General features: G+C 44.8%; 1 protein-coding gene across 1 annotated transcript; it reads left to right on the forward strand.

Annotated features, from left to right (window-relative positions):
* The first annotated feature begins 1,873 nt into the window (after positions 1-1,873).
* On the forward strand, positions 1,874-21,248 carry btr01 (bloodthirsty-related gene family, member 1). Its single transcript, XM_034090295.2, has 11 exons — positions 1,874-1,926; positions 6,228-6,735; positions 12,620-12,800; positions 13,241-13,336; positions 17,511-17,600; positions 17,703-17,846; positions 18,913-19,077; positions 19,261-19,285; positions 19,375-19,401; positions 19,494-19,669; positions 20,880-21,248. The coding sequence occupies exons 2-11, from the start codon at positions 6,239-6,241 to the stop codon at positions 21,246-21,248; spliced, it is 1,770 nt and encodes a 589-aa protein (XP_033946186.1). The 5' UTR covers positions 1,874-1,926; positions 6,228-6,238.
* The last annotated feature ends 2,265 nt before the right edge of the window (positions 21,249-23,513 follow it).

Raw genomic sequence — 23,513 nt, forward strand, 5'->3', positions numbered from 1 at the left:
GAATTGTGTCATGATGTCTGAATTGATGTTAAGTGGACACATAGACAACACATTTGCTGTTCCTGATGCAGAGGCACTGACTGCTTGTCTGATTTTCTGAATTTTGTCAGTGAAAAAGGAGGCAAAATCATTGCACGCCCTGGTGGTTAGAAATTCAGAGGCTACTGACACTGGGGGGTTAGTTAGTCTGTTGACGGTAGCAAACAAGGCACGTGCGTTGTTTTTGTTTTTGGTAATGATGTCAGAGAAGAATGATTGTCTTGCGTTTTTCAATTCCAAATTATAAAGGCCAAGTCTCTCTTTATAAATGTCAAAGTGAACCTGGAGATTTGTTTTTCGCCACCTGCGTTCAGCTTTTCGACATTCTCTTTTTTCTGTTTTAACGCATAAAAACACATCATATATATTATTCTGAAATGGACCAATCTGCACAATGACTACTTTTAGTGTCGCTAAGTATATTCTGATGCTAATAGTTTTGCTACTTTTACTTGGGTACGCATACACTCCGGTACTTCTCTAAGATCTAAGTACTTCTTCCACCTCTGGGTAAGACAATGAATAAACGATAGGGATGAAAAACGACTAATCATGATTTTTTACAAGATTTAAAATTCTAGCTGTGCAGATAAAACAAATACACGTGTGGTGTTGGAATAAAGAAATGCATGACAAACTGGTCAGAGAAATCAGAGGGGTTTTACTTTATTTATTATTTGTATTAGAACATGATTTCTGGATTACTAGAATGAAAGCTGACAACTGACCGACACTGAACTAAAGCATGGACTAAGCCTCTGTCAGAGAGCTGGGACCCCCCTCTGTATAACGTGGAATCTGTTGACATAATACATTAAATTCAAGTCAACGTTTCAGTTTCCTTTCAGTGGACACGGAGGTAGACTTGCTTACTGATGTCCAGTGGTCTCCAGTTGTTTTCTTTGCATTTTCGTGGCCATGCAATTCATGGTCAAAATTCACTTTTGAAAAACGGGGAGTTTTTTGCCGATAGCGTGTTACAAAAAGAAATGGTAACACTAACTTTGTACTAAGGAACCAGCCCAATGGTTTGCCTAATTTAAAGAGAACACACCTGCATTTGTCTTGATGTTCTGAGAAAATAACAATACACAGTACCGTTTTCAAAAGGAAAAACAAAAGGTACATTTGAGTCCAATTAAAACCATTTTGTACTCATTTTAAACGTGTGCACACTTCTACATTAGGGAGACATACCGTTACTCTATTAATGCAATTTAAGGGAGATTTCCTTCTTCCACTTAATTTATCATGTTCTTAAGGTTGATATGCCTAATATCATAATGTACTTTTTTCAGTAAGGCTTTCATGAAGCCAGAATTAGATGTTATAAAGCATGTTCCAGAAGAGCAACAGTGTGGACTGAGTGGACACCCTGCAGCTTCAGTGTGGAGAGAAATGCAACGTGATTCATGAAGAAGACACATTACTTTATTTAAAGACTCAAATCAAACAGCTCTTTTTGAAATCCCATTTCATATATAAAGACTTATTCGGCGCACTTGATCCACACTATTCACACTTTCACAAAGTGTGATTGTAACAGTTCTGACAGTTTGGCCTGGTGTCAGGATTCACAGAGCAGAGAGAGGCTGCACCTGTGGAGCCGGTTGGACTGCATAGTGTGTGTGTGTGTGTGTGTGTGTGTGTGTGTGTGTGTGTGTGTGTGTGTGTGTGTGTGTGTGTGTGTGTGTGTGTGTGTGTGTGTGTGTGTGTGTGTGTGTGTGTGTGTGTGTGTGTGTGTGTGTGTGTGTGTGTGTGTGTGTGTGTGTGTGTGTGTGTGTGTGTGTGTGTGTGTGTGTGAGACAACAACACGACTGACTGGAGAGAGGGAGAGACACAGAGGACTCTGAGGAATACAGCACCACAGAAACCATCTCTCAACAGGTAAGGCACATTTAACACACACTTTGATGCAGTTAACCCACTCTTTATTATACACTTACCGACCACTAACAGTCTCTTAACATATTAAAGTGAACTAATACTCTAGACTTCACATATTAGGTTAACCAACTCTCACTAGTCTCTTATAGTTATTTATATACTGTTTTAGGATCAACTTGTGCTATGGACTCAGCAGTCTGCCGTGCTTTAAGGAAACGCAGAAAGCTACACTGTCGTCTCTTATCTAACAGAAAGAATGTGAGATAGCGTTCAACAGTATACAATATGCAGAGTTTGAGCTGAGCACCTCTCGACCAAAGCTAAAGGAATCTAATGCCAATGTGTTGAAAGAGTGTCCGGTATACAGGTGCAGACAGTGGAGCCTGCTGCATTAGCCTTATTGTGTCCCCATGCAGAACTCCACTCATGACTGGTTTAGCAACAATGCACTGAATGCTGCTGTTGACAGGATGTAGAGACAGGGAAACACAAAGAAACATGCCTGGGACATTTCTGATCAGAACAATCATAATAACAATAGTTCTGCTTTCAGTATTTCTGCTAAGCTAGGCTAATCTTTCTTACGCACACACTGAAACACTGAACAATGTCAACAGATTTGACAAGACTGTTATAGGTCAGTTGGAAGCACTAATATTAAGTTGAACCTTATATTTGTATTTAAACCTAATAGTATTGCTTTCAACTAACCTAATAGTTTTGTGAAATCTTTTGAAATAAAACATTTAATTAAAGTCAACCTTTCGTCCTAGTCTAAGGACGTAGAACTTTGGAAATGCACCTGAATACTGAATGGCCCTGCATTAGAGGGGTTTAGGAGTGGGTCATAAAACATGGAAATCATTCAACATCTTTAGCACTTTGGGTACGCTTGTCTCAGGCCCCGGCCACACGAGGACGAACACGGTCGTTTGCGTTACTGTTTAGTGTCATATAGACCGTTCGGCCACACGAGGACGACCGAATCCGGCACTAAACGACTGCGGAAACGATAACGGGTCCCAAGGTGGATAGAACGGCATACGCAACGCTCTGGGGGGGTCCAACGGCTCCGTGTGTACGCCCTATACGATCATTTTCTGATAAGGATGAGGCAATAGCCCCGCCTCTCCCCACCTCTGCTGCTCACCCGTAGTACCCCTCACTGCAGTGCGCAGTACCTCAAGCCCCTCCTTCTCAACCTTTGAGGCACGTGACATCCTGTTTCCGGGGTAGCAGTTCTGTTCTGTTAATCATAGCGTCAGAGTACGATGGAGGTAAGTATCCTTGAATAAATTAACTATTTGTTTTTGCTGCGGTTTAAAATGTGTTGATTGAAAGTAAAACTACATTTGTGTTGCTTCAAAACAGTAGGATTGCTGTATAAGCAAAGTCCTAAAAACTTTAGGAAAGTCTTTATATTATTTTAAGTCTCACTTATTTGCTGTCGTCTCCATACTTGCCAACCCTCCCGACTTTCGTGGGAGACTCCCGATTTCATTGCCCTCTCCCGGTTTCCTCCCATGGTCATATTTCTCCCGCATTTCTCCCGATTTCTGACAAAATCAGATTTACTCAGGACTGTTTAATACAGCTACACCATTGTTTGGTTTCCATGGTAGCACGTCACTTTAGCAGCGCGCGCAACTCAAAGTCTTGAAATGCTCCTGTTATCTGAGGTCTCACGGTTGGCAAGTATGGTCGTATCCCTGAATAAATTAACTATTTGTTTTTGCTGCAGTTTAAAATGTGTTGATTGAAAGTAAAACTACATTTGTGTTGCTTCAAAATAGTAGGATTGCTGTAGCTATAAGCAAAGTCCTGAAAACTTTAGGAAAGTCTTTATATTATTTTTGCACTACTTGAGAACTAATAACTATACTATGTAATAGTAGGATTGCTGTATAAGCAAAGTCCTGAAAAAACTATGCATAAACTATATTTCAATTCGATTTTTACAAAATAAATGTATATGCAGCTTATTTTATTCCTGCCCATTGCCTAACCATTTTGTTTGTGTTTATTTTCTTTGACCAGAAACACATCACACACTTACACCATGACGGGAGCCCAAAAGTGTATATTTGTAATTCTGGCAGTTATCACTGCCCGTTCTGCCAATGCCAGGGTCAGAGGCTTCAGGTGGAACACCATGCCGAAAGCCATTCTTCTGTGAGGCACGGAGGTCTAATACATTGCTCTTTTTAGTGCTGTCTGTATTTTCACATTATTTACAATGAGAGCTTAAAGGTGGGGTGGGTAAGTTTGAGAAACCGGCTCGAGATCGCTAGAATTTGAAAATACACAACCGGAGAAAATCTGCCACTTCCTCACAGAGCCCCTCCTCCAACACACACGAACGCGCACGTGACCAATGAGGGCACGAGATAAGTGTGTGCCCTGATGGAAGGCTGTACTTTTTACAGTATCACGGCTTCTACAGATGACCTTTTTTTATGGATTTTTTGTCAAAGCACTTAAGATATTCATTGCTATCGGGTTGTTCAGAGCATTCCATGGAATATAACACAAAGTGTATCTCGAGCCGGTTTCTGAAACTTACCTACCCCACCTTTAATGTCTTCAAGCTTATTGACTTTACTATTGTTTCTTGTTTTCAGAGTTCACTATTGTTAAGTGTGGCTTAAGCTGCAGAACAGCAAGCCATTTTCATTGTCTTTATTGCTCACAGACCATAATTAATAGGGGCCAGTTTTTACGGCATGTCTATTCACATGAGCCAAACGCTCAGATGCCCTGGGCCTTGGGCACGTCTGGGGGTGGATGATGTCCAGGTTAGATTTGTTCAAATCATTCTACTGAAGAGTATGATATAATTGTCATTTTTGACACTTTTGACTTTTCACACTACAGGACCTACCAAGACAAGGGTTCTCCAACAACTGTGGGGTGTTTGTCTTGATGGTAAGATACTGGATATACAGTATACATATAGTAGTCCTATTTTTCTGTTTATAATAATGTATACAAATGTATAATGCTTTCAGCATGCTATGCACTCCATCATTGCTCATAGTTTGAGACATGCTGTGATTTATTTATATCCAAAACAACGGAGGAATATTATTTGTCAATGAACACCATAGCATCACAACAACCTAACATAATATCGTATTTCTTTATTTACAGTACGCATTTTACATTGTGGCAAGAGCCCAATTTGATTTCAATGTGTAGAAATAAGGGTTTAATATTTCAGTTTTTCATTGATATACAAGACTTTTCAGGACATGTGTTGTTGACCCATCTGGTTGTGTGCTTTTTATATTCCAGGACAAACATGCAGCACATTAGGCACTGGTGGTGCCGAGTTCTCCTGAAAGACTTTCCCATGCCGTATGTTTCTTTAATTTTACAATTTACATTTGCATTCTTGAAACTATGTCTTACACTGTAACTAGACTATATCATTTTTAATTAATATTTTTAATGTTTGTCTTTCATTCACCAAGGTCTGAACAACAGAGGTCGCAAGACTGCAAGAGGCGACGGGAGGAAAAGGCAATGCAGGTAGAAGTGGCTGAATCACAAATGATAAAGTCTTGAACCAGTGTGAGTGTTAAACATGTAACCCGTCTTTGTCAAACATATTTCAGGATGAAGAGGTTCCACAAAAGAAGCAGGCCATCATCTGAATGCGTCATGAGTGAGCGCTGCTGGGGGGAGCTGTTACAATCTGTATTAGGTTCACTAATGCCTCAAAATGTAATAGTTGTCAGAATCTGTCTGTGTTTTATTTTGTCCTGTCCCTGTCTCTGTGTTCAATAAAATTGAAAGTCCTGAATTCAAAGTGTTTCTTAAGTAAAAGAGTATTATCAGCTAAATGTACTCAAGTATCAAAAGTATGAATGCTTCAGTCTTACCTTATGAACCTGTGGGACTCTGAGCTGGTGGGTGAACGTGGTTCATGGTATTTCACAATATCCTTGCAACCAGTTCGACTGCTCCTTACAAGCCAGGAGCATTCACATTTAGACATCAGCCTGGGTGTTGATTCCTTTCTTTACGACCAAAACACACGACAACAACCAGCAGATCTAGAATGAACCCAAAAACCTGAAATGTTGACTTTAATTGAATGTATTGTGTCAACAGGTTTCACATAACTGTATTAGGTTAGTTGAAAGCAAAACAATTTAGTTCAAATGTAATATTATTGCTTTCAACTAAGCTAATACAGTTATGTGGAGCCCTTTGACACGATACATTGAATTAAAGTGGATGTTTCAGTGTAGAAGGCCTGTCTGTGTTCTCCCTAACAGCACACTGTCTCTCTCCAGCTGATCGTTGGATGGCGATGGAGCTTTCTGCAGCCTCCCTGTCTGAAGACCAGTTCACCTGCTCCATCTGTCTGGATGTGTTCAACAACCCCGTCTCCACCTCATGTGGCCACAGCTTCTGCCAGGCCTGCATCTCCTCCTACTGGGACACGAAAGTGGGGGCCAAGTCCTATGAGTGTCCCCTCTGCAAGGAGCCTTTCCGCAGGCGACCGGAGCTCCACATCAACCGCACCCTGAAGGAGATCACGGAGCAGTTCAAGCAGATCGTCAGCTCTGGAGGGCAGGGTGTGGACGATCCAAACTCTCACCCCCGCCATCGCCATCGCTCTCTCTCTCTCCCGCAGAGGGCGGGGGAGATGCCGGGGACCGTCTTCGCTGAGATGATGAATCGTTTCCAGCAGCTGCAGACTCCGGGGACGCCTAGCACCCACCCCTCCTCACCCGATGACCCTCTCCCTCAGAGCCCAGCTCCATTCAGTGATGAGCACCAAGACCCGCCTCCCCGCAGGTGACAGACACCAAAAATACTGGAATGTTGATTTGGATTAAATGCATTACGTCAACAACTTTAAAGCATTAATATTACGTTTAGATACAAATTATTATTTAATACAACTAATCTAATACAGTTACAAGACATTTGTTGACATAATACATTTAATCAAAGTAAATGTTTCCGTTTTTTCAGTGTACTCACTTCTCAGTGCTTGTGCAAATACATTGTGGTATCTGCAGTATATTATAGTAAATAAGACCACCCGGTCTGGCTGTCCCAATCAGAACAAATGAAATAAACCATTCCGTTTTAGATCCTAAAGAAGTTCTTATCGGTCGATAATATTTAGAACCCACAGAAAACAATCCACAATGTACCATAATCCACAAATATATCATTAAACACAACATGTATTTGATTGATATAGGCTATTGCTGTGTATGTATTTTAATATCACAATACAACTTTTATAGGTTTACAGTATAGTGATATTTAAACATTTGTAGACACATTTCCACACATGAAATGACTTGGCAGAACTACTATAGGCCAGGAGAGATGCACTTGTGTTTTTGTGTCCTTATTCAAAATTCAAATTGAATACCAGGTCAACGAACCCACAAACGCAGCAGAGAAATTGACCAATTAACTATTTCTTCATTAAAGGTAGGTAGGTAAGAACGGAGAAACCAGCTCGAGTGGCTAGAATTTGAAAGTACGCAGTCGAAAAGAATCTGCCCCTTCCTTCAGACTTCCTCACAGAGCCCCTCCTCCAACACACACGAACGCACACATGACCAATGAGGGCACGAGAGAAGTTTGTGCACAGATGGAAGGCTGACAGGCAGGTAGGCCATCCAGTTACTTTAGCCGGGCCCAGGGGCGGCGGGGGCTGTAGGCTAGGGAAGGCTAAGCCTATAATGTATAATGTCTGTGTCTTTGACATTAGCGCTGCTAGCCACCTGTGCCCTGTACTACGAAGCCAGTTCAACAGACCCTGGATATGTTTGAGTAACAAACAAACTAACAACAACAAACTAACAAACGAGATCTGGGGTTACCTACTGTATCCCAGCTTCTATGAGTAATGGTGCAGCCCTCTAAGGCTATCGGGTTATCCCTCTGCGCCCCCGCGCAGCACTGAAACACTTGTAGTCCACGCCCACCCGCTAGGTGGGCCCCACCCTCGGGCCTCCTTCCGGTATAAATAGGAAGGCGGCCCGGCAATCTGCTCCCATACAATATAACTTTTCTTCAGCTATTCGTAGGAGCCAGTGGGGCCCAGCGCTTAGAGGGCTGCGCCATTACTCATAGAAGCTGGGTTACAGTAGGTAACCCCAGTTCTATTTCGTATATGGCTTCGCCCTCTAAGGCTATCGCTATTGGGTTAAGGGCGAAGCATGATGTAGTCTGCGCCCCACTGGGTCCGCCCGGCACTAGAAGCACAGACACACCTGCTCAATAACACCCCCTGCCTGTTGTGCCATGCGTAATGGCACCTCCCCGTCCCTGGAACATAGCAAAACATGCCTGTCTTCCCGACGGGGTGAAGGCTGGGAACAATACATACCGGCCGCTGTGAGAAGTAGAGACGAAGGTCCCACCTTGCCCAGCGATCAGAGAGGGGGAACAGCTGCTCTCTGCGTGTCAGACAGGTAGGAGAGCGCTCAGCTGGATCCCTGACGTCACTCACTCTGATCAGACACTCCGTACGAAGTGTATTAGAGGAAGGGGAACATCCCTCCTATAAGAGGGGAAAAGGGCCGCTCTCTGAGTGCCGAGGAGGAGAGAGGCGCTCAGCTGGCTCCCTGACGTCACTCACTCCAACAGGACACCCAGTACAGGGTGTGTCAGAGAGGATAAAATAAAAATGAATACATGAACAGGGGGAAGACCAAGATGCAGCAGTGCAAATATCTTCCACTGACATTCCTCCGTGCAAAGCCGTGGAGGAGGAATTCCTCTGGTGGAGTGCGCATTAATGTTCTCCGGGGGCTCCACCCCAGAGGAGACATGTGCCTGCGACACAGCCTCACACAGCCAGTGTGACAGCCGTTGTGCAGACAGAGGTTGCCCGATCGAGCGCTCTCTATAGTGCACAAACAGGTGCTGAGAATGGCGCCAGGCCGCCGTGCGCGCCACATAGCAGGACAGCGCGCGCACAGGACAGAGGAGATGAGACGTGGCTTCTTCCTCCGACCTGTAAGGAGGGGGAATAAGCCAGCCAGGGAGGGGAGAACCGAACGGTGAACCGTGGGGGGAGGCGGGGCAGGAGTTGCTTTTCTTCGGACTCCTGCCCGGCACTCGGCCCCAGGGACACTCGGCCCCAGGGACACTCGGCCCCAGGGACACTCGGCCCCGTCCGTGGGCTCGTAAGCCTGGACGGGCCAATCGTCCTCCTCGGCCACAGCAGCAAGAGCGTCCGCTCTCCGCTTCCAGTCGCCCGAGGGGAGACGAGCGCAGTGTGTGCATGCTACCTGCTGGTTTAGAGCTCTGACCCCAGGCAGGATTCGCATACTGTTTTTATCTCTGCTGAAGAAAAGAGGGAGCAGATTGCCAGGCCACCTTCCTATTTATACCGGAAGGAGGCCCGAGGGTGGGGCCCACTACAAGTGTTTCAGTGCTGCGCGGGGGCGCAGAGGGATAACCCAATAGCGATAGCCTTAGAGGGCGAAGCCATATACGAAATAGAACTCGCTAAGCGGTACGACGCTGGTTATCAACTAGTGATGTGTCGGTCGCGAACGAGCCGGGGGGATGCAGCTTGGGATGTGAGGAGTGAGGGACACGGCTTGGAAAGGGCATGTGGCCTTCTGTCCTGCCAGTGTTAGCAGGACATAAATTAAAATGTCGAACTCGGACTTCATTTTAAGGCCCTGACACACCAAGCAGTCACCAGAGGACTAGCCGACGCTGAAGTCGGCTGTTGCCTGGCCGTGTTCTCCTGCGTTTTGGCCATGTGTCGCACGGGAACACACCGCACCGACTTCAGTGCGTGAGTGGCAATAACTCTCCTTACCAGCAGGCGGCGGTAGTGTGTATTCGTCATTCAAAAGAGGCAACAACCGGAAGACAGAGAAGAAGAAGAGTATCTTTTCTCCGTAATATCATACAGAGCTGGCCTCTCCTGGATCAAGGTGATGAGCAGGTCTTCGTTTGCATCATTCCAGATCGCCATGATGAGATGAAAATGAATAGCAGTCTGTGTGTGCCTTCTTAAATCGTTTGTTTACGTCCCTCACTTCCGCTTCGCTTCTCATGCACTGATTTGCTAGCTGAACAGCCAATCAGAGTGATTATTTGGTCCGACTGCCAGACCCGATGCATGGCCGATTCAACATGTTGAATCGGCCATGCATCGGGTCTGGCAGTCCAAATAAGGCGTGTCACGGTCGACGGTGCGGGACACACCAACCTGACTACGGCGCCGCGAATGCCCGACAGCCTCTGACGGCCTCTGACTCCCAAAATCGGGTTGGTGTGTCAGGGCCTTTAAGGACATTTCGCCTGAAGTCGGACAGCTCGGAGTCGGCTTCTTCATCTTCTTCTTCTTCTCTCGGTTTTTTTGGTGAATTGCAAACAACTTTAAGGTGCATACCGCCTCCGGAGTCGGCTTGACTCGGTTTGCATTTCTAAAGAATGCACAAATGTGTTTAATCGTTAATGTCAGATATGTACTAAGTAAATACATGTGTTCCTGCTCAAGATTAGATTCAACTTTATTGTTATTGCACATATTACAGGTACTGAGACAACGAAATGCAGTTTAGCTTCTAACCAGGTGCAACAAGCAGTAAAGTGAAAAGTAATGTACACAATAGACAGAATACAATATAGAAATAATTGAATGATGAATAAACAGTGAGGAGGGGTATGCATAGATATACACAGCAGCCTGTGAGCAGTATGAACAGTGTGTATGAATATGCTAAGATATATAAAGTATGAAAACGGTAAGCAGTGCAAGTATAGTATAAAGTATATAGGCTAGATATTAATTTCATGATGATAAACATTGTGGAACAATGATGAAAAATGGGAATGGATGTGGTGACGTAAAACTGACACAAAACAACAACAAACTTTTGCCGAGCCAATTGGAGAGTTTCATCAGCAGCACGGGGTAAAAACCACCAATGAGCGCTCAGCTCGAGATACCAGCGAGTCGTCTCCCATCAAGCATTTCGCTTCCGCAGCCCGTGGAGAGGAACTGCGCCGCCTCGCGCAATTGCGATCAACGTCTTGCTAGTGCGTTGCATGATGGTTAGTCATTTTGTCCGACTTGCTCTGGAGGCTCGCCTACATGAGACGTTGAAATCTCGCGGGACAAAGACGCCCGCAGCCTTGAGAGCGAGGCGCAGCGAGTTGGCGCAGTTCCTCTCCACGGGCTGCGGAAGCGAAATGCTAAAAAAAAAAAAAAAAAAAAAGAAAAGCCAGTTGAGTAGCACTTGAAATGTTTTTGCTCTATGAAGCCTGATGTACTTTATGATTCTGTTTTCTTCAAGTTTTTATTTTGTTGGTCGAACGCACTTATTGTACGTCGCTTTGGATAAAAGCGTCAGCTAAATGCAATGTAATGTAATGTAATGAGTTCACAGTAGTCCCTCGTTCTTATTGAACATCCATGCTGTAGTCCGCTGTATAGAAAACTGTAGTTTCCATAGTTCCCCCACAGCAGCAGACGCACATTCATGACGTCCGCTGGCGCATCATAAACACGTCGGATAGGGAAAGTGCATTCGGATTCTCTAAAGTACCACAGACTCTTCTCCTAAGTACTTTTGAATTCTCCTATCCACTAACCCTTAACCCCGTGACGTTCCACTCAGAGGTCAAGGAATAGGAGATAGGGTTAGAATTTAGGAGCTGATTTTTGGATTATTGGAACGCAACCAGGGTTTCTCTCAACAGCTGAGAGCGCGTTCACGTGAAAGGGGCGGGGTTAGCTACATTTGACCAATCAAAAACAGGGACAAGTGTACTGACAGCGCAGCGTCATACTTCATTAATGAAAAGTAAACTAATATTAGACAAATATGAGCTTTAAACATCCATGACTTAAACATATAATCCAGGATACAAGCCACAGAGTTGCACCTGCAAGGTGAAGACAGAACAACTGGTTAAAAAATAACTAGGCCTACCGAGTGTTTGAAGGCGTATAGTTTTATGATATCACTGCCCCATCTAAGACACGAGTGGATCTGACTTTAATTACATTTGACTCGAGTGTTTCGTCAACATAATGTGTTGCTTAAAATAATACTTCTGCATACAGTATGTGACACTGTGAGTGTTGCACGGCCAGATGAGGCTGGAGAAGCTGACTCAGATAAGGAAATATATGATATATTATGATATTATATGATCGATGATCTGATTGATGATGTAATATGAATGATAAGTGCGACACGTCGGCGTCTTCTCTGCATACGGCAGTTTAAACTGTATTTCCTTTATCCTGTAATATGACTTGAGAGATTTAAACTCCGCACACTGAGTTGATCTCTTTTCTATAGACGCCGGAGGCGGGCAGCGTCAGGTAAAAAAAGTTATTTAGCCTTCTCAAACCTGAGCCTCACGCGCCGCCTATGGCCGGGCCGGCTAAAATGATTGGTCCTGCTTTTTACAGTACTACGGCTTCTACAGATGACATTTTTTATGTATTTATTGTCAAAGCATTTAAGATATTCATTGCTATCGGGACGTTAAGAGCATTCCATGGAATATAACAAAAAGTGTATCTGAAGTGAATTACATACCCCACCTTTAAATGTACTACTGATGAAATGCAAAAAAATCAACTGTGTAAATTGCCTTTTGAGAATCACTTGATTTGACTTAAAAACTACAGAATTATCAATTTTCCATGTTGTTGAATATAATTTTATGACAGGCATACCGTGAGTGTTCCCAGCGACTCCTTCCAGAATCTTCCCAAGTGTCCCCTCCACCTGAGAGCTCTGGAGCTCTTCTGCCGCACCGACAACATCTGCATCTGCTCCAGCTGTGTGGAGACAGCGGAGCACAGGGGGCACAGCGTCACCCCCGCCCAGAGGGAGTGGCACAGCAGGAAGGTGTGTGTGTGTGTGTGTGTGTGTGTGTGTGTGTGTGTGTGTGTGTGTGTGTGTGTGTGTGTGTGTGGGTGTGTGTGTGTGTGTGTGTGTGTGTGTGTGTGTGTGTGTGTGTGTGTGTGTGTGTGTGTGTGTGTGTGTGTGTGTGTGTGTGTGTGTGTGTGTGTGTGTGTGTGTGTGTGTGTGTGTGTGTGTGTGTGTGTGTGTGTGTGTGTGTGTGAGTTCGTCAGGAGAGTTTTCTAACTGGGATGGACAGTGAAAAACTTGAATGAGAGTCAGGGACAGTGGAAACAAATGGGCTGAAAACACTTTTTACGAGGCTTGTTTTGGACATAAAACTTTTATTTAAAGAAATAATAGGAACATTGTTAGGCTGCAGGGTTAAACGTTATAGAGTTAGTTCAAGTTAACCCTAAGGAAACGTGTGTTCTTCTGTTCTCCAGTCCCAGTTGGGTGTTGCAGATGTGGAGCTGAAGGGTCTCATCTCTGAGAGAGAGAGGAAAGTGGAGGAAATACACAACTCCCTACGAGAGATACAGGTGAGTTTCACTCTTTACAAAGGTGAATCCTTTTTTAGAATATGGGCAAAAGTTCAATCTGAACGAACTATCACTCTTACAATATTACAGACACCTCCAGTATTCATTCTTAAAAATCCTATGAAAACATTTATTTTTGAGGAATGTGTTATATAACGAAAACCGTGATTTCCTGAGAGCTGTCTCGAGCAGTGCTTCTCAAAGTGTGGTCCGCGGACGGTGGTCCGTGAGCGCCCCCTAGTGGTCCGTGAGTATATTGGTAACATTTCACATTTGAAATAAATACATTTATTTAAGTTGTTCGCACTCTCGCGGGAATATCTCCGCAATGGAGCGAGGTTAAGTTTAACTTTTGATTGCATGATATAGCCCAGATAAACACCTTCGTCACACATGTTGCCACTTGTTTGTACCATTTTCAGGCGATTTGTAAAAAACGATGTGTTTTTGGATATTTGTGGAGTTAGGTGGTCCGCGAGTGTTTTTTTATTGGTTAAGTGGTCCTTGGTATGAAAAAGTTTGAGAAACACTGGTCTAGAGAACAGTCCCAGGGATTTAAAGGTCCCATGTCTTGGCCATTTCCACTGATCATAATTCCATTGTTGAGCTCTACTAGAATAGATTTATATTGTGCAATGTTCCAAACTCACATTGGTTCCTCAAATAGCATCTCTGTAAACTACGTGTATTCACTGAATTTCACTCTCTGCCTTTAACGGCTCGTTGTAGCTCCAGTAGCTCCAGCCCCCACTCTCCCTGTGAGCACAGTGTGCTCTGATTGGTCGGGACGCTGTGAATCGCGCTGAGCTCCGTGGAGGTGTGGTTTCCTTGTTTAGCGACAGCGAAACACAGCCAAACTCACCATGAGCACACACAAAGTCACAGCCGAAGTAAAAACAATAAGTGTGGCTTGATATTGAGTAAGAAAAAGGTTGATAAACGCTGTGAGAATGGGTCTGCGGAGAGAATTTCGCCGCGATCCCAACTGTCTGTTATCAGCCTGCAGCCAGGGAGGAGAAATCAGCAGAGCTGCCTGCACTGAGTGAGTGTGTGAGGAAGTCCGTGGATTGGTCAATTTGGACCAATCAGCGGGGGCTTAACGTAACGGCTCCACGGATTGGTCCATTTAGTTCCAGGTACCGCATGACCGTATCGCGTCATAGCTCTGGGCGCGGCTACTGGCCATTTCTACGTCACGATACCCAGGAAGTAAACAATGGACAATGACGTATATCCAACGAGGCGTTTTGGGGAGGTATTTTCTGTGTTCTGAGTTTTACTCGCTAGAGGGTGTACTTTGAGGGTTTTGACTCTGCACACTGTTTACATGCACACAAGGGGGACGGGTAATAACCGGAAAAGCATGACATGGTTCTCATACAGAGATTTTATATTCAAAATAAATGCTTTCAGTTGCAGCGCCTTTGCCAGTATACACAAAGTAATAGGTTGGTACAACCTGGAAGTCTTCTGGAGCCTCATTTATAACGCCGTGCGTAGGATTCACGTGGGAAGGTTGCTTACGTAGTAGAAATAAAAAAAATAGGTACAGACATTTTCCGATTCACAAAACATTGCGTACCGGCGAGGAAAGTGCGTACGGCACTTCCTACGCCGGTTTCCCTTTTATAAATCACAATCGACTCGAAATGCGGCGCAGCTTTTGCGGGCTTCACGTAACGCCCATATTTGCCTATAAATAGTCAAAGAAACGCCCATTCATTCATTCTGACTGACTGCATGAAGGAGAGAGCAGGAAATGACGACAGCACAACTAAAAAAGACATCTCACACCGTGTCAGATTTTGGTTATTTTGGGGAGGTCGAGATAAATCATATTGTTTGGTGGATGCAGTTTGAAGCAGAGTAGCAGCATGGAGGTCGGATCGTCACCAAAATAAATAAATGGTCCGAAAAAGGTTAATGACAAAAGAAATACACATAGCCTTCCTCAGGCAGTGTGTTTGTACCGGGGGACAGGAGATCGGGAATCCCTCCGGAGTGGAGTCATGACGACTGGATCTGAATAATTTGTTTGTATTTGTTGGTTTGTGTTCCAGCTTTCGATCAGCAACTATATATCCATAATCCACCAGTTAAAGGAAATACAACTAATGTGTTGTGTTATATTAGCTGTTGTAGTGCCGAGAGATAGGGAGTCGGAGGCGGTACAATGAAGGTTCAAAAGGGTACTTTATTTAAGAGCTGTTGTCCGGTTGCAGTCCGGGAAGAAGAGAGTGAAGTCAGGAGGGCACACAATATAGTAAACACATAACATGTCCGTGTGGGAACAATAGCCCCAACTGTAGTTCCATGTATGAATTATTATGTGTATTAATAGGTGGTCACCACACAAGCCCCCCCAGAATTCAAACATGCCAACAAAATCCTCGCGTCCGAGGAGGAAGCACCACAGGGGCCGAGGAGGGTGGGGTCGCAGGTGAGGGCCGGGCCATAGAACGGGCCGACGAAAGGGGGCCGCAGGAGAGGGTAGGGGCCCTAACGAGGGCGAGGGCACCCCCACCAGGGGCGGGCCGGAACGGGCCGTCGTAAGGGGGCCACAGTAGGTGTCGTGGTGAACCCAGCAGGAAAGAGTGCTGCCCGGCCGCAGGTGAAGGCACGGCGTCAGCGGGCATGAAATCTCCGGAAGGACGGAGCGGTATCCCAGGGAGGAAGGAGCGCAACCCGGCCGCAGGCAGACGCACAGCGGCGGCAGGCACAAAGTCCTCGGCAGGCGTCGAGGTATCCCCGGAAGGCAGGAGCAGTCTCCCCGGGAGGAAGGAGCGCAACCCGGCCGCAGGCAAACGCACAGCGGCGGCGGGCACGAAGTCCTCAGCAGGTGTTGAGGTATCCCCGGGAGGAAGGAGCCGTGGACAAATGAGAGGCCAGACAGGTTCCGGAGCGCGCCACCCAGGCGCCGATGAAAACGTGAGTGGCGTCTGGAACCGCCGTGGAGGTGGTGAAAAAGTGAGAGTGTCCACACGAGGTCAACCGGCTGGTCGAACCTCCTCTCCGGCACCGGAAAAAAATTGTTAACAGTCAGATGTTAACCGACGAATGTCGACAGCCGTTAGCAGCTAGCCGTTAGCTGGCAGCCAACGGTAGCTGCTAGTCGTCGTTAGCCAACGTGGTTAGCCGCTAGTCGTCGTCAGCTGCAGCCGCACGTCCCGAAGAAACAACCCCACAAGGTAGCAATCGGGTTCATCCCTACCCAGCAGGTCGTGCATCGTCCCCCTGTTGGTTATAAGGCTGATGCGGGAATGGTGAGCAACGTCTCCAGCTCTTCTGCGGGGCGTGCACCGAGCACCGTGCACCAGTCCGCGTGCCGGTGGCAGCCACGGACGATTCCAAAAATCCCCGGCATTTCGAGAAAAAAACCTGAGTTTCTTTTACCGTGTTCGGGTCCGTCCCGGAAACTTTGTCGGGGTCACCAGTGTAGTGCCGAGAGATAGGGAGTCAGAGGCGGTGCAATGAAGGTGCAAAAGGGTACTTTATCTTAGAGCTGTTGTCCGGCTGCAGTCCGGGAAGAAGAGAGTGAAGTCAGGAGGGCACACAACATATATAGTAAACACATAACATGTCCGTGTGGGAACAATAGCCCCAACTGTAGTTCCATGAATGAATTATGTCCCAGTGTATTAATAGGTGGTCACCACACTGTACAATTGACCACATATGATGTTCTTAGTTTTCATACCTCCTGTGTTTTACGAGCGACTTATCAAGTCTTGGCAAACGGCATAAAACACGATTAAACGTGATAGTATATCAAACCATGCTCGTATCTACAACCTATAGAAATGCAAAACGGCGTCAGTTTAGACGTAATTCTGTCCTGCTGACCGCATCATTTATGAGAAAACATTTCACAACATTAACACAACATATTGGAGGTGGTTTTAAATAACATATCCGTATATATTTATTTATTTCTCCAGTTTCTCGTCTCTCCCGTGTTTGTGCTTAGTGCGTACGCATGGGTTAGAGTTTGCGTGGAGGACCGCACATTTTCCCGTCAAGTTAGTATTTTATAAATCGCAAACATTGCGTGGAAACTGGCGTACGCCATTTTTTGAGTGTATTTCCCTTTATAAATGAGGTCCCAGATCACAGTTTGTCCCCCCCCCCCCCCTGAGCTCTCTCTTAATCAGAGGTCATGTCCATCTGTCCCCAGGCTGCTGTGGAGACACAGACTCAAGGAACTGTATGTGTGTTTTCCAAGCTGATCTCCAGTTTGGAGCGCTGCCAAGCTGAAGTCTTGGAGGTAAATAAAACCAGCAGAGGAAGTATGTCGAGAGTCTCCAGGCTTTCTCTGTCAGCGTTGACATAAGACTTGTGATTATCATGTAAGGTGTGTGTCCCCCAGGTGCTGGAGAGGAGCCGGTGGGCGGCTGAGCACAGAGCGGAGGTCCTGCTGACGGAGCTGCAGGAGGAGGTCTCTGAGCTGAGGAAGAGGAGGGAGGCCGTGAGACAGCTGGCTCTGACTGAAGACTACGTACTCTTCCTCAGGGTACTCTTCCTCAGGAGTCAATACAGAGATATGAGATACCACAACAAATACAGTAGTGATACATGTGCAGGTCTACAGGACACTGACACGTCTGAAGCTCGTTCAAGGTCACTTATGGTGCAAAATCCACTTTTATTTTCTACATCAACATGTGTCCCCTCTTCTTCATGTCTCTTCTACATCAACATGTGTCCCCTCTTCTTCATGTCTCTGCTACATCAACATGTGTCCCCTCTTCTTCATGTCTCTGCTACATCAACGTGTGTCCCCTCTTCCTCATGTCTCTTCTACATCAACATGTGTCCCCTCTTCTTCATGTCTCTGCTACATCAACATGTGTCCCCTCTTCTTCATGTCTCTTCTACATCAACATGTGTCCCCTCTTCTTCTCTTTTTGTCCTGATCCATTTCTATAAAAACCTGTCTGAAAATGAGCTGATCAGATTTTGGCCACCTTATGATGTCATAACGATGTTGTGGCTTGTGTAACCTTTAGCCAATCAGCAACCAAGGTAACCCCCCCCCCCCCCCCCCCTTATCACCTGAAGCAATCATCAAGCAATCATTTGTAGTTACATTTCGATTTTTTTTTTTTTTAACTTAATATTAGTTACTTACCTAATACAATTATATATTAGCAGTACAGTACTGCGTCTTATCATATATCATGTGTTTTTATATGTACAAAGTAACTAGTAACTATATGTGTTAAATAAGTGGAATAAAAAGTACAATATTGGCCTCGGAAATGTAGTGGAGCAGAAGTATATTTAGAGTAAATACAATCTGTCAAAGGTGTACTTAAGTACAGTATATGTACTTACTTAGTTACTTTCCACCACTATTTAAATCCAGTGCATTTTGGCTGCAGTGATTATTGGAACCCAGCTAACGTTATATTGTCCTGAGGCTGATTCCAAACATGTTGGTTTGGTCCCGGCTTCCTACAAGCTGCTGCTATATTTAACTTTAAAGGGGATTCAACTCAAACCAATGGCAGCCTCTCTAAGTGTGTTTCTGTAAGCCCGTTGATATCACACGTGTTTAAGACATTCCCTCTGTGCAGAGCTTCCCTGCCCTGTCCAGCCCTCCCCCAGCCAAGGACTGGTCCTCTGTCTCTGTGGTGTCTGATCTGACCTCGGGGGCCTTTCTCAGGACAGTCTATCAAACGATGGAGCGCGTCCAGGAAGAGATACAGCAACTGCCCAAAGTCTGTAAGTCTACGAGAGATGTTGACTTCAAGGGGATGACACAGATGGAATGATCTTGAGTCTTGTGTCTTTAGAAATAAAAGGATCACCTGTACCATAGCAGTATCTACACTTGTGTTCTACGAGCTCTAATAGTGTTTATTAGAATAGTGGTATAAAAGTCATGTTCATTCCCATATTTCACAGTGCAGCAATCGCCGGAGCACGCTGTACCAAAGACCAACCCAAGTAAGATCCTGATGAACTAACAGCACGACATCACATTTAAATCAGTGGCAGAATCTATCAAAAGTAAATATATTCTCTTTTCTTTGCAGAGACAAGAAAGGTTCAAGAATATGCAAGTAAGGATTGAAAGGAGTTTGTTGACATTGTAAACAGAGGTCAGTTGTGTTTTCATTGGTGGTTTAATCATCAGCATCTCTCAATCTGTCAGCAAACGTCCTTTTAGATGCCAGCACAGCCCACCCACGGCTCATCATCTCAGCGGACGGGAGGCGGGTTCAGTGTGGGGAGCGCCACCAGTCTCTGCTCGACTGCCCCGAGCGCTTCGACCGGGTGGTGTGTGTGCTGGGCCGCCAGGGCCTCAGCTCAGGGCGCCACTACTGGGAGGTACAGTATGTGTGCAGATACTGTTTGTTCTGGAACGGTGCAGTGACAGCGTCTTTCTTTAGGTTGACCCCTCGACTAGGACCAGTAGCAAAGAGGATGTTTCCATTGGATTTGGGAATACTGCAGAAACAAAGCATTATAATACTGCCGGCATGATTATCTCCACCTGCAGTATTAATAACACTTTTTTCAGCGTAAATGCATTTCCCAGACGGAAATAGTTAAAGGTGGGGTAGGTAAGTTTGAGAAACCGGCTCGAGATCGCTAGAATTTGAAAATACACAACCGGAGAAAATCTGCCACTTCCTTATAGAGCCCCTCCTCCAACACACACGAACACGCACATGACCAATGAGGGCACGAGAAAAGTTTGTGCCCCGATGGAAGGCTGACAGGCAGGTAGGCCATCCAATCGGTTGTACTTTTTACAGTATTACGGCTTCGACAGATAACATTTTTTTATGGATTTTTTGTCAAAGCACTTCAGATATTCATTGCTATCGGGATGTTAAGAGCATTCCATGGAATATAACAAAAAGTGTATCTCGAGCCGGTTTCTGAAACTTACCTACCCCACCTTTAACGTTTGGCTATAAACAAACTATTTACTGACATGTTTTTCGTTGTGGATCCACACATGAAGATCTCAAGGAAACTGGAAGACATAGTAACTAATTTCCAGGTTGTACGACACATTCATGCAGCTCTCTACATTGACAGTACTGACCCCTGACTGTCTCAAGAAGCATGCACCACGTGATGTCAGGCTGAGAAAATACCTGTGTGTAGTTATGACAGAGTGCACGCCAACATGCAGGACACCCAACATGAAGAAGTTCTGTTTTTGAGGATTATGTACATTTTTTTATCAATCGACAAAGACACAGAAGGCTGTTTAATTTATTTTGAGTCAATGATTAAACTTTTCTTGGAAAACTGCCCCAATGTTGAACGACAAAATAAACAGATTACAATTTGAGAGAGATTGTGAAATACTGCTACTGTATCTTGCATCTAAGGGAGGCATCGATAACTTGGCTGATATTGGAATGTCATGTATGGGAAACTCTCTGGAACACAGGGATTTTGGCCTTTGCAATCGTTTCCAAGCAAAACAACCTATCAAACACACGACAGGAGAAGAAAAGCCCAACAAGCAGAATAGGGCCCTTTAACTCTTGGCAGTAACCGCAGCGCTCTGCTCCTACAGGTGGAGGTCGGAGGGAAGACTGATTGGGACCTGGGAGTGGCAAGTCACTCCGTCAATCGGAAGGGCAAAATCACTGTAAGCCCCGCCCACGGCTACTGGTTCCTGAGCTTGCGAGATCGGACGGACTACGCCTTCCGAACAGAACCCTCCACCAACCTGACCGTGAACCCCAGACCCACGCGGGTGGGCGTCTTTGTGGACTGTGATAAGGGGGTGGTGTCCTTCTTCAATGTGGAGGCCAGATTGCTCATCTTCACATTCACAGATGTCTTTCCTGACACCATCCATGCCTTCTTCAGCCCCTGTACTAACAAATCAGGGCGGAACGAGGCTCCACTCATCATCTGCCCTGTTGCAATGCCAGAATGAAATGTGAAAAGGACTTCACTTCCACTCGCTTCATGTATGATGGAAGATACCTCTGCAATAGATTTGATCATCTGCAATTTAATGCTGTAGAGTAAGTCGTGAGGCTAAAAGTTTACTTAAGTTATTTATGCCTGAGGTGTCACCAGCGGCGGCGCCAGAGTATTTTTGTTGGGTAATCTATGGTAGGGCTAACCCATACAGTGGTGGGGCTCAAGTCAGTATTTATAATGTAATTACATACACGCTATATCGCCCCCCTTGACAGTGAAACGCCACGCATGAGGCTTTTATTAGTCTCTTTTTATCAGCTAAATTACATCGAGAGCAACAGGTGTGAGTTAAACAATACAATAGCCTATTATGCTAATTCCACGTTGTTACAACATGCTACGCAGCGGCAGAAACAAGAGACGTTGGCATATAGAATTGACACGGAGAGGGAGAGAGAGAGGGAGAGGGAGAGAGACAGAGAGAGAGAGACACACACAGACACAGGTGAACAGAGAGAGACAGACACAGCACACAACAGGTGGCCTGTGTCTCTATTGTCATACAAAACACTTTTTCAAATGACTATTACAAAATATATTCAAAACTCACTATTCACTCTTCAGGTGGGTCGTGTGACTCTGGCACCTGTTCGACTTGTACCTCAATGCGAGGGCGTTTAAGAACAAATCTATCCATCCGAAATATACAATTAATCCTAGAAGTTCTGCTGTCTGTCTGCAATTTACTCGGCGCGAGTTTGGGGACTTTTCACTGTGGACGTGACGTATCGACGTATCAGTAATGCATGACGCAGCAGACCCAACGTTTCGTTGCTCTGATTGGCTGTAGGTCTATTCAAATTGCATTCGGAGGCATTCTGATCTGACCGCGGCGGCGCTGATATTATAACGCCAGAGAATGTTCACACCTTTAGTGTATAAAACTCCCCCACTACTTAGACTATTCCTTGCACCCCTCTAGCATTAGCCTGAATGGTCTCAACCATATTGCGTCAGTAACGTGCACTTGTTGTTACAGCAGGATCAGTGTATGTGTTGTGGACACGACCGGTAGATTTTCGCAATCCGTTTTCTCAACATGCTTACTTTAACATAATTTTTCATTGTCGGGCTCTAAGGTAGGGCTAAGCCATTTCTTGGTATGGCTGTAGCCTAGCCCAGCCATACCCTGGCGCCGCCACTGGGTGTCACTCATGTGGTGGTCCATATGTCAATACGTTAAGACTGTTCTCACATTGGTAATGTCCATGTTTGGCACTATTTAGTGATGAAATATCTATTCAGACACACTGCCGCAAAGAAACCTAGATGAAACCAAGGGAAACTAAATGTGTTTAGTCTGAGGGAAAACATTAAAAAAGAAAGAGTACACTAAAATCAGTGTGATGTACAGTATGAGAGCAAATGTGTGGCTCTTTGCATCTAGGTCAAAATATATTTTTTATGACGATTGTGTCTGTTTAGAATTCTGTCAATTCAGTAGTCGCTTTAACTTTAACATTAACACTACTTTAACAACGTGTTAAAATGATTATTATTACATATTATTATATAATAAGATTTTGTTTGATTGTTTACTTGTATGTCATGCAATGGTTTACATGAGACTACATTTGAATATACTGATCAGCATTTTTAAGATACCTTCATTCATTTTGTTCACGATCACTGCACTGTACTGCAAATTGAAAATGTTTCCAGCTGGGTGTCCAAGCAGCGATTAAGTGGCACAAACACAACAATACCATTGTGAGTTGTCATTCAAAGTTGACATATGACCACAATTGACAGAATGCTGTCAGGCCAGTTGGGGCATGACGTTTGTTCTGCTGTAAAGAGCAAACAGGGAAGCGTAAATGGATCATATAAGTTATTACGTAGTTATTCTTCTACACAGCGATCTCATGTACCAGTCTTTGGAATGTCCCGTGGTCCTTTCTGCTTATTGAGTCAATACGGGAATGGAAACTCTAAGTCAAGATTAAATAAAAACGCTTTTATATCACATATTGTACACATATTTAACAATACATTCCCCAAAAAATTGAAAGCAAAAAAAAATCGTTTAAACCCAATCATATGTGATGTGAACTTATGTAAGGTAATATAAAGACCTCCTCTTATGCTGTGCTGCAATGATTTTCATATTATGACGTTTATAGTTTTGTTCTTTGCTTTTATTATCACATAAGTCCATTCACAGTTTTGTTTTTTAAATGTGCTTTAGAAATAAAGTTGACTTGACCTGTACAGT

Source organism: Pseudochaenichthys georgianus, chromosome 1 (genome assembly GCF_902827115.2).
Source record: "Pseudochaenichthys georgianus chromosome 1, fPseGeo1.2, whole genome shotgun sequence".
In the NCBI taxonomy this organism is placed as follows: domain Eukaryota; kingdom Metazoa; phylum Chordata; class Actinopteri; order Perciformes; family Channichthyidae; genus Pseudochaenichthys; species Pseudochaenichthys georgianus.

Bases quoted from the DNA above. Each gene is read 5' to 3' on its own strand.
- btr01 (XM_034090295.2), top strand. From the start codon at position 6,239: ATGGCGATGGAGCTTTCTGCAGCCTCCCTGTCTGAAGACCAGTTCACC. The intron at 12,801-13,240 runs GTGTGTGTGTGT...TCTGTTCTCCAG, and splicing joins GGGAGTGGCACAGCAGGAAG to TCCCAGTTGGGTGTTGCAGA. The intron at 19,670-20,879 runs GTACAGTATGTG...CTGCTCCTACAG, and splicing joins CAGGGCGCCACTACTGGGAG to GTGGAGGTCGGAGGGAAGAC.